The sequence below is a fragment of the Salvia miltiorrhiza genome, chromosome 8 (assembly GCF_028751815.1).
Source record: "Salvia miltiorrhiza cultivar Shanhuang (shh) chromosome 8, IMPLAD_Smil_shh, whole genome shotgun sequence".
Lineage (NCBI taxonomy): Eukaryota > Viridiplantae > Streptophyta > Magnoliopsida > Lamiales > Lamiaceae > Salvia > Salvia miltiorrhiza.
In genome coordinates, this window is record NC_080394.1 from 15,025,919 (window position 1) to 15,037,199 (window position 11,281).

The window sequence follows — 11,281 nt, forward strand, 5'->3', positions numbered from 1 at the left end:
TAGTCTCACATCTCACTCTCACGAAAAGTTGCAATCTCACTAGAACCTACCTCTATATATAGAAAAATGGTTCCAAGGAGATCCCTCGTATATGGTGATATCTTAGATTGATTTGTAGTTGTTGATTTAATGTATCTTACGATTAATTTAATGTATCCTACGGGTGATATTTAATTGTCAATATCTAGCCAACACGAATTTATGTGGGCTTCACACAAATCAAAAGTTGACGAGAATTTGAAGGGGGCTTTTGAATGAAAACAAAACACCAATTTTTTTTTTTTTTTTGATAAATTATAATTATAAGTAAATAAAGAAATTTTAAAGATCACGCGCTGAAAGACTTGAACTCAGGACCTTAAGTCTTGGACATTAACTTTGTACCACTAGACCAACATGCACACACACCAAAACACCAAATTTAGTATCTATAAGAGTTGGTTACACTAATCTAGCTAGTAATATTAATCTGGCATGAGAGAGAGAGAGAGAGGAAATCAAATAGAAAACTCCAAGAGTGAAGAGAATTAGAAGTTGAAATCTTATCAAGTTACGCTGAATATCTTCAGTCTTGGCTAGAGCAAAATGAGTTGGATATTCTAAGTTTGCATTTACAGTATATACACATACATATATGTAAGGTAATCGATTAAACAGGATGGAAACTTGAGATGATGCCTCTCAATTTGAAAATGCATATCAAAGCAACTCTTTTCTTCGTCCTTGGAGGCTACAGACTGAAGGAGTCAGAGTTTGATTGAGTTGCTTTTTTTATGGGATCTTCATCCATGGTGAGAATTGTTGCATGAGAGAGAGAAATGCGTCAGAAATAAGAAGTGAAAAAGATTAATTTTTAAATTTTTAATGTTAAAGGTAAATTTGTATTTTTACATAAAAACTGGTGAAATTTTAAAATCTTTAATTTTTAGATTTAGCGTTGGAAATTGACCAACTTGGTCAAATTTTGAACATCATTGAAGATGGTGTAAAGAGGTGGGTGCCAGGGGCTCAGTGGATGCTCTCGTCTTCAATCTACGGATCAATTTAATTAGTACAGTAGCTCTTTATTTTTTGAATGCTCATTTAAGAACACATAATTTTGTATGGGACACTGAAACTTTACAAAAATGTAAATAAGAAAATCCATAACCACTGTTTTGTAAATTGAATTGAATACTCATTCTCACGATTTACCTTTTTACAATACATTACAAAATTGTAACACCTGTAAAGTGTGGTTTATAGTTGAATGAAGTTAAGCATAGGTTGTGATCAATCCCAAACTACTTTCTCGAATAAGGGTAGGTCCAGTTGTAGCACAGTGAGTTGCAAGTGTTTGACAAAAGTCCGCAACCAATAAACTCTTGCTTTCCCCTTGAGGTTGGTGGGTCACTCTCATGCGCAGAATAGTAGGTATACACTCATTAATGACACTCCCCACCATTTTCACATACTACACGTTACCTCATTTTCACCACTCTTAACAAAAATCCTCTCACAAAATGCCCAAACCCCAGCTGCATTCCTTGTGCGCCCTTGCCCTTCTCTTGCTCGCCTCAGTCCTCTCGCTATCGGATCTAAACTCCAGCGAATTGGACGCCGTTTGCGCCGGGAAGATCGGCCAGTGCGCGCTCCAGGAGGACCTCATGGATTCCGAGAGCAATCGGAGGGCGCTGCTGATGCGCCGGAGATACATCAGTTACGACACTCTCAGAAGAGATTTGGTGCCCTGCGATCGCCCCGGAGCTTCGTATTACAACTGCAAGGGCACCGGCGTCGCCAATTCCTACGGCAGGGGTTGTGAGATGATCACCAGATGCGCCAGGGGAGAGTGATGCTGCTATGGTAATTTCTTTTATTTTTATATATAGTTTTTCTTTTCTATTTTGTAACCTTATGGTCACTCTTTTTTGTATATCTGCTGTCGGGTGTGCTGGATTTTGTTCTTGATGATCTTCATATAAATGTAATTTGATTTCAGAATTTTGTCCAATGCAAGAATCAAGATTTTGTAATCACTACAATTCAGAGTGTAGATTGTGTGATTTAGATGAAATGGTTACTCATTAATGCTTTTACTATTATGAAAGCTATTGATTTCTAGGATTATATATTTCAACTCAAGTAGAAATGAAGTGATTGTCAATATCCTTTCTTTTATACATTTGGTGAGTCCATTTCTGGTAGAATTGGGTCTCTTTTTACATTCAACTCTTCTTCTCCCATCATTCAAGTTTGTTTAATGGTCCAACATTACTAAATCAAGACATCAAGTGTTCTCAATCAGCTCTTTGTGCTTGTTTTAGCACCAACACATGAAGAGAAGAAGGGATTTAATGTATATTGAGAAAATCATGAAAGGTTACAACAATTGCAAGAAAGCAAATCACTACCGAATTTTCAGCGGTGAGCATAACGAATTCCCAATAATAGTAAAAGAAAACTCATAACTGAAGACTTTGATGACTACAATTAAAACACTTCATTGCCATTTCACATTGATCCAGAGAACTCAACATCAAATTACCAACTTCACTTAAAAACAAGCAATTATGCCTTGGAAGAATAGTAATACTTGCTTCGGATGTCTTTGTGTTTAGTACATGTAATGAGGAGGCTTCTAATTTTGAAATTCTTGTATTTAGTATTTCTTTTAAATTCTTTTATTTAAACATCCTTCGGTTCCCGGAAATTCTCGATTTTAGATCTCCAAACTACTCCCTCTGTCCGGATTTACTTGACCTAGTTCTTCACAAATTATTATTTAGGAGCAAGTGTTTATTGTGTATAAAATGTTATAGCCCACTTGTTCAAGACTTAATGACCTTTATTTTTGCCATTAATTGTGTAAATAGTGACCCTTAGCTACCCTTATTTGCTAAAAATATACTCCATCAATCCTATAAGAGTGTGCACTTTTTGCCATTTTGGTACGTCCTACAAGAGTGTGCACTTTTGTTTTTTGGACCCCTTCTTCCACTAATAACATACTTACCTAACATTTTATTAAAACTCGTGCCACCAACGATCATGCACACTCTTATAGATCGAAGGAAGTACTAGGGACATGACAACCTAAAAAGAAATACTCCAAGTGAGGTGGGACAGACATAGTATTTCTTTTAGCCCTCATGAGGCCATTAGGGAGTGAGTGGCGGCACTCGTACAAGTTATTAACTAATTAAAGCATAATGACTCGTTTGGTAGGTATGTTAGGGCATGATAAGATAATTTAAGTCAAGATGCGTTTCATAGATAAAAGAATATCGATATCATGTATTTATGTTTGGTAGTTATGATATGAAATATAGATTACCATGAATTAGTTGTTTGATACCGTAGATTAAAGTCTAGATTAAGTAAACAAATTACAGTTTTATCCTTAAATAAAATTAAGTAGGTAAGTCAAATAAAAAATAAAAAATTCAACTGCAGCATCCCCAGCCATCTCCACTTTCTCTTATCTCTCTTTCCTTGTTGCCACACTCCACCATATCCAAATCAATCTGTCATCATAAACCCTTCTTCACCATAGCCAAATTGGGGAAACACGCTACAATACCTTTACCAGAGGAAAACCCTAGCCCTAAATTCCCAATAAGAAACTCGCCACAATACCCAAATTCTAAATCAGAAACCTGTAGCCCGAAATTCAGGAAACTTGTCATAGTATCCTTTTTCAAGTGGCCAGAAATAGAGCAGAAATGCCTTCAGTAGCTGCGGGAGGAGGACAAGCACGGAAACAATCACCATCTTCCTCAATCGCAATTCAATCGTCGTCACGATATCCCTCCTTTCCTCCACACCCCAAATCAATATGCCATCATAAACCGTTCTTCAACATAGCCAAATTGGGGAAACTTGCCACAATACCCAAAGTAGATGAAAAGCCTAGCCCCAAATTCCCAATAAAAAACTCATCACAATGCCCAAATTTTCAATTCGAAAACCCTAGCTCCAAATTTGGGAAACTCGCTGAAATATCCTTTTTAAAGCAGTCAGAAATAGAGAAGAAATGCCTCCAGTGGTCACAAGAGGAGGAGAAGCGCGAAAACAACCACCCACCATCTTCCTTATGCGTAATTCAATCGATGTCGCCTACGACAATTCAGTCATTTTCCATGTGTCCTGGTTTGTCGCAGTTGTAGCAGTTTCCTTTGTTATCCTTTTGCTTTTTATGAGCTGTGATTCTTTACACTGAACTTGCATTTCCTTTTGTTGGTGCTTAATTCAACTAAATTTACATTTGCTTCCACCAATGATTCATTCGACTTGTTGTTTGCCTTTCGATTGTCTTATTCGATCCTCAAACGTACAATGAGGTCTTCAAGTCACATCTCTTTACATTTGTATTTGAGTAGTTCTTGAGGTCCCTCTACATTGGTGGCAATTTTTCGATCTTTGCGGCAACCTGAAATAATTCAGATAGATTCATACATTTTGACAATGATGTCATAAAGGATTAGTTGGAGCTCTTGTACTTGTTCGAGGACAAATTTGTTGTCCACCATTTTGTAGTCCAAGAAGGACTGAAAATAAACTTCTGTAAGATGACATTTCAGTCTTGTATTTCGTCTCCAAAGAATTTCACAGTTCTTTTGATGACTTGGCACTAGAGTAGACACTGTAAAGTCTGTTGTCTAGCTCATTCAGTGCGTAGTTGTGAAATGGAATGTTAATGTGATGTGATGTCATGCATCCAGCGCAGTGTATCGTTGCTCAACAGTCTCGTCTTCCCCCACAATTGGAGGTGACTTATTCAAAAAATGAGGCAAATTGGGAGTAGTAAGGTAAAACAATATTTTAGATTTCCAATGCTTAAATTCAGAACCTGAGGATTTCTCTAGCTTTTCGGCATGATCAAGGGCGTTCGAAGTGTTGCCACTAGAAACCGCATTTGGGACGTGACTAACGTTGCTATTGGTTTTCGTCATTTTTCTACACGAAAATCTGTCTTGTGATTGTTAATTGGGTGTGTGGAAAATGCGATAAAAAAAGAAATAAACAACTAGAGTTGAGGCTAGGGTTGGACACTATCTCCGAAAGATAAAATGATGCGCAATAGTGCACGTAGTTCTACAATATATGTCTCTAAGATACAACAATTATAACAACTACGAGAAGTTGCACTACAACTCGTATATTTGGGGAACTACTGAATATTCGGGACTGAGTAATTATCTTAAGACTTAACGGCTATAATAACTACGAGAAGTTGCCACGTGACGTGAGAACCACACTGCACTTGGACAAGTGCGAGCCACGATCAAACCGTTCGAACCACCAAGCCATCTCCACGAGTCACTTTGCCAAAACTAAAGGCTCTTCAATGCTCCTCGCAATGATGCATACACTTTGGTTCAGTGAACCATGTGCCAGACACACTCTAACTGCCACCACTTTATCGCCACATCTGCGCCGCTGCCATGTTACATGTGAGCTACATTGAACTAGGACTAACGCGAGCCACGATTGAACCGTCTGGACCACCAAGCCACTTCCACGAGTCACTTTGGCAAAACTAAAGGCTCCTCATTGTTCCCCGCGACAATACGCACAAAGTGTAAAGTGCGCCTTAAAGTGCCCATTAAGACAAGCACGTGCATGTGCTTAAACTTGGAAAGTGTTAGCTAGCCATAAAATGACTAACACTAAAGCCCATTAGGGTGCACTACAATGGTGCATACTTGATTGTTTCCTTCTAATTAGATAATACTTATAAATAGTTTGATATTACTTTATTTTTCCAATGTGAGATATTCATATTTTTCATGTTCTAAGTTGTAAACTTTAGGCATTAAAATAGCACATTCATCTCAACTCAAAAATGAACTAATAAATATACTAAATGAATGTACATGAAACGTAGATTCAAAATATACCAATTAATCTCAACAAATCTCAATGAACCATTATTAATTATGATTGTATAGCTATTTATTAGCTAATTTTCCAACAATATGTAAGCAATATAGGCTTAATGATGCCTACCAAACATGTCCTAAACTTATTGATTAGAGAAGTATAGTAACTTGAAACTAGGGGTGTGCATCGGTTCATAATTGAACCAACCGAACCATTTTTCTATAAATTGAAATCGAATCGACGATGGAAAAATTAAAACTGAACCAACCGACCATTATGGGAAAACCGATCCTAAACCGAACTAGAAAAATCGATTGGTTTCCCAAACCGATCGAACCCTATGTATTTTTTATTTATTCTTTTAACAAAATTTGTTTTCAGCGAGGATGGCAAGGTCTGTGGTGAAGGAAAATGGAGAGGCGCATGAGGGAAGGGAAGCGCAGAAATTGGCAATGTGCAGGAGCAAGATGGGAGGCGTAGGTTGGTGAACAGGCTAAGAGGAAGGCGAGGTAGCCGTTGGCCACGTTATGACTGGCCTTACCGAAGGGGGATAAAGGAGGGCGAAGCTGGCCATGTGGCGGAGAAGAGAGGAGGTCGACCATTCGACGGAGGGTAAACGAGCGCTGGCTGGCCTGAGATGAAGCAAAGAAGCGTGTGTGAGTGAGAGAGGAAGTAAAGAGGCGTGTGTGAGCGTGACTGCGTGAGGGGACGAGAGAAACAAAGAAACCGAAACCAACCTATCTAAAATAGGAAAATCGAAATCGAATTGACAATTGATTGATTCTTCCTTAAGAAAGTCGAACCGAGAACCGGCCTTTATATTTTCGAATCGAATCAAACTGAACTGAAAATGATTGGTTTCAATCGATTTTTTGGATTCGGCTCGATTTTTGCACACCCATGCTTGAAACCTCCTATATATACTTCTAAAGTTGATGTATATATATAATATTGTAACTCTTTTTTTCTCATCTTTTTCAAATGATTCCCCATTTTTCTCTACGATAATTCGAATCCTAACTTAAATACTTAATGATTGAAAAAAGCCTCTTATCGATTGAGCCGCGTGATATTTCACGTCTATAATTTAAATCTTCTAGTTAGGGAGTAGATCGTGACAAAAAGGGCCGGGCTAGTTTAAGCAAGAATGAAGCAGAAAACAGACTGAAATCTGCAGTGTTGTAACCGGCAATCACGTAACATATGTTATAGTTATGGAGCCAAATCAACGGCTGGGATGCTGTCGTTGGTTTAAGATCGAAAATGGGCGGCTGAGATGAAATGGGTTTGGTACATTTGGTTTCTTCAGTTGGGGGTCAGGTCAACCACCGATGAAAGCTTCTTTTTTTTTTTGAGAAAAACCACGGATGATTCGATGAAAGCTTTATTCGGGAAAGAATAATTAATTTTTTTTGACAACGGAAAGAGTAATTAATTACTACTCCTACTACTATAGTTTGAAGATTAAAGAATTCTTTTTCGTTTACACGCGTAAACCACAACAACTCCAATTTCCGTATCCTTCAAAAATCCAGTCAACCACATAGTCAATCAGAATTCCCAATTGTTGCCTCTAATGGACGGAGGAGCTTCCGGTGGCATGGCAACGGGAGGCGGCGGCGGTCCGGCACCTTTCCTGCTGAAAACGTATGAGATGGTGGACGACTCGTCGACGGATGCGATCGTCTCATGGAGCGGGAGCAGGAAGAGCTTCGTGGTCTGGAATCCACCGGAATTCGCCCGCGTCCTCCTCCCTTCTTACTTCAAGCACAACAATTTCTCCAGCTTCATCCGCCAGCTTAACACCTACGTATGTATTTCTCGATCAATTGAACTGTTATGGTGATCAGTTTTCCGTTGAATTGTTGAATTAGGGTTTTGTTTTGAACGCTTACTATTTTGGGATTAAAATTAGGGTTAATAGCCAGAAAATACACGAACTTTCATCGGAATTGCATATTGCACACGACCTTCAAAAATAGCCCCATAATACACCACCTTTTAATTTAGTCGCAAATTGCATCACGATTGGGTACTTCAAAGGTGCAATTTGCGACTAAATTAAAAGGTGGTGTATTATGAGGCTATTTTTGAGGTCGTGTGCAATATGCAATTCCGATGAAAGTTCGCGTATTTTCTGGCTATTAACCCTTAAAATTATTACTCCCTCCGTCCCATGAAGCAAGACCAAATTTCCTTTTTGCTCTGTCCCACGAAGCCAGTTTCTAAAAATAGCAAAAAATTTATTATTTATTCACTTTTTCACCTACCACACTTAACACTCAAAATACCAATTTCTTAATTTCTGTGCTGAAAGGAACTATGTCTTGCTTCATGGGACGGAGGGAGTATTTGAATTTTGATGATCATGTTTGTTGGTGGAGATTGAGCTGTGCCATCATGTGTGATGAATTTGAATTTAATTGTGGTTGTCAGCATTTTTTTCTGATGAAGTTTGTGGATGGCGACACCATGATCTATTTCTCGATTTTCTTATGTTTAGTTCTTGTTTTATGGTGTAGCAGAGTTTTTTTCAAAACGCCTTGTGAATGTGTCTACAGCGAGCAACTATGGTGGCCCCGTTGCATATTGTGCTATCATATATATTTCCAGAGAAAAGTGATAACTCAGCCTGGCTGGTTTATGACAGAAAATGTTTTATGTATAATGTGTGTATGAAGGATCATGAACCTCGAAGCTTGATAAAAGAACAGCAATTAAAATAAATAAAAAAACTGGCTAAGAAACAATTGATTACTACCTTCCTATTGACTTGTGGGATGTTAATTGTATGTCTCAACACAAGACGATATATATCATATGGTGATTTTGGCTGTATAGTATATATTGGGAATTTATGCATTATTGCTGAACAACTTCATTGTATGCTTCTCGTTTCTCGTCTTTTTTTTGGAGAATAGGTTTCCCTTTTAGTTCTGAAAGCGAAAAACTGAAGTAGTTAATAAATGTATGAAGGAATTCTTCATGAAATTCAAGTGGACACTTACATTTTCAGATAATTGAATTATATCATCAGATAACCACGGTTGCTAACCTATAAAAGAGATATTTTTGGTTGTAGGGATTCAGGAAGATTGATCCTGAGAGATGGGAGTTTGCTAATGATGAATTTGTGAAGGATCAGAAGCATCTTCTTAAGAATATTCATCGTAGAAAGCCTATTCACAGCCACAGTCAGCCTCAAGGTTCGGTTGATCCTGAAAGAGCGACATATGAGGAAGAAATTGACAAGTTGTCGCGTGAGAAGGCTGCTCTAGAAGGAAATTTGTTGGGATTCAAGGAGCAGCAGTCTGCAGCTAAGGTACAGTTGGAAGACTTAACTCAGCGTATAGGTAGCATGGAGCAGAGACAGGAAAAACTATTAAGCTACCTGAATAAGTCAATTCGAAATCCTGAGTTTGTCGAACGCCTTGCTCATAAGCTCGAATCGATGGATTTTTCAGCGTATAATAAGAAGAGGAGACTCCCCCAGGCAGATGATGATGTCCAGTCAATTCAGGAGACTGTTTCAGTAGACAATCAAAGCAGCTGCAGGCCGGAATTCGATTGTACAGACCAAGACTTCTGCAATAAGCTCAGGCTGGAATTATCGACTGCTGTTTCGGATGTCAACTTGCTTTCACATAGCACACAGAGCTCGAATGAAGATGGGGTAAGTCCTCAAGGGAGAATCGAGGGATGGCCAAGAGATGTGCATATGAGAACGGCAGGTTTCATATGCCCCCCTGAAACGTTAGAGCTATCAGATACTGGGGCTTCTTTAGACCTACAGATGGATTCATCTTTGTCGTGCAAAGTGGGACCCGAGAGCCCGAAACTGCACTCCTTGCATCATAGCCTGACTTCGAATGACGAAGGTGATGGTCACCTATCCTGCCTGTTGAACCTCTCTCTTGCTTCGTCTCCTCTGGAGCTCAACAAGAGCCAGAACTCCATTGTGATGCCTCAATCAAGTTCGGATATGTGTACCTCATCACGGCCTAACAGCGACATTATTGATGCTGGCCATCGGACATCTCCAGCTGGTAGAACGCGTCTGGATGAGGCTCAGGCTTTATCTTCCTCACCCGATGCTAACAAGCAGGGGCCTGCAACGGAGCAGAAACGGGTGAATGATGTGTTCTGGGAGCAATTCTTGACTGAAAGACCTGGCTGCTCGGATACTGAAGAGGCCAGCTCTAGTCTTAGGGCAAACCCTTACGACGAACAAGAAGAGAAGAAATCAGTCAAAGCAGTAGCAAGAAACACCAAAGGTATGGAACATCTTACACTCTAGAAATGACTTCATTGCTTTGCATGGATCTGTTGTGATTTATGGAAACTCATAATGTTATTGTTAGTTTTGTGTATTTAAATCTGCCTCATAGGATCATATGCTCGTGATGTATAAACCTCGATATATTCTCCATTCAATCATGTGATTAGGAATAAATTTATGAACGATCATTCCATCGTACCAATTTGTGTTGTTCGATTTTAAGAATGCAATACAGTTCAATTGGACTTCAAGATTTTGGACTTGAAGAATCAAGATACAAGTTGGAACTGACTGGAGTTAAAAGAGAGTGTCAGCTTGTGTGATTACTCGTATGATGCATTGCAATATAATTTGAAATTTAGAATGAGAAATTGTGATTTTGTGGCCGTGATAACACTAATAAATGCTTCTCGTATGTATTTTAATGTACTAACAAAAAGAAAATTCATTACTCGTATCCCACTTTTTTCAGGTGAGATAGATATTAGTCATATGCGAAATCAAATGCTTAAAAGTAGTGGCATGGGAAAAAAGAAATACAAATACTGGTATTCAGATTTGAACGCCTAAATATTCTTCTCATCTTTGAAACTAACAAAAGAAAGGCTAATTTTAGCCTTCGAGCTCAATTACAATTTATCACTTGGCAAGCTCACTTAGTGTTCGTTTGGTTCAAGTAGAGGAATGGAAAGAGAATGAAATCAAATAATGGGAAGAATAGTAACAATAATAATTACTTTTATTGAGTGTTTGGTTCAATAATGAAAAAAAAATCACTTGTAAAAGATTTTCTTTCTTTTGTTTCTCCTCTATTTTGAGGGTAGCAAATTGAGTGATTGTGTTACCCTCAAGTAAGGGCAATAGTTAACTCATTTTTTTAATTAAATAGCAAATAATAAATTCAATTAATTGAATTTCTTTTCGAGCTCCAAAAAAGCCCAACCAAATATGGACTTATTCTATTTAGTTTCAGGCATATCAACATAAAAAACACATTGCAAAGAGAATTACGGAAAATAATTGAACAGGTTTAATTTCAAAATTGAACAGGTTTAATTTCAAAATGAGCAGTTTAATTCCAACTCCTTATTGTTCTTTTTAAAGAGTTCGACCATACATTCCTTTTTTATCAAATAA

The 11,281-nt window shown here is 38.2% G+C and overlaps 2 protein-coding genes across 3 annotated transcripts; both read left to right on the forward strand.

Annotated features, from left to right (window-relative positions):
• Window positions 1–944: 944 nt before the first annotated feature.
• On the forward strand, window positions 945–2,056 carry LOC131001325 (protein RALF-like 24). The gene has a single exon (XM_057927687.1). It carries the CDS (start codon window positions 1,503–1,505, stop codon window positions 1,833–1,835), a length of 333 nt encoding a protein of 110 aa, XP_057783670.1. The 5' UTR covers window positions 945–1,502; the 3' UTR covers window positions 1,836–2,056.
• A 5,002-nt stretch (window positions 2,057–7,058) lies between these two features.
• LOC131001326 (heat stress transcription factor A-5) lies at window positions 7,059–10,729 on the forward strand. 2 transcript variants are annotated; one of them, XM_057927688.1, is made up of 3 exons: window positions 7,059–7,675; window positions 8,948–10,139; window positions 10,617–10,729. In XM_057927688.1, exons 1-3 carry the CDS (start codon window positions 7,442–7,444, stop codon window positions 10,712–10,714), a joined length of 1,524 nt encoding a protein of 507 aa, XP_057783671.1. In that variant the 5' UTR covers window positions 7,059–7,441; the 3' UTR covers window positions 10,715–10,729. The 2 variants fall into 2 exon arrangements, with proteins under 2 accessions (XP_057783671.1, XP_057783672.1); XM_057927689.1 differs by lacking the exon at window positions 10,617–10,729 and adding an exon at window positions 10,368–10,608.
• The last annotated feature ends 552 nt before the right edge of the window (window positions 10,730–11,281 follow it).

What these genes read in the sequence shown, in the direction of transcription:
- LOC131001325 (XM_057927687.1), top strand. Translation starts at nt 1,503, where the DNA reads ATGCCCAAACCCCAGCTGCATTCCTTGTGCGCCCTTGCCCTTCTCTTG.
- LOC131001326 (XM_057927688.1), top strand. Translation starts at nt 7,442, where the DNA reads ATGGACGGAGGAGCTTCCGGTGGCATGGCAACGGGAGGCGGCGGCGGT. An exon ending in TCCGCCAGCTTAACACCTAC is followed by an intron (nt 7,676 to 8,947) that starts GTATGTATTTCT and finishes TTTTGGTTGTAG; the next exon opens with GGATTCAGGAAGATTGATCC. An exon ending in AGTAGCAAGAAACACCAAAG is followed by an intron (nt 10,140 to 10,616) that starts GTATGGAACATC and finishes CACTTTTTTCAG; the next exon opens with GTGAGATAGATATTAGTCAT.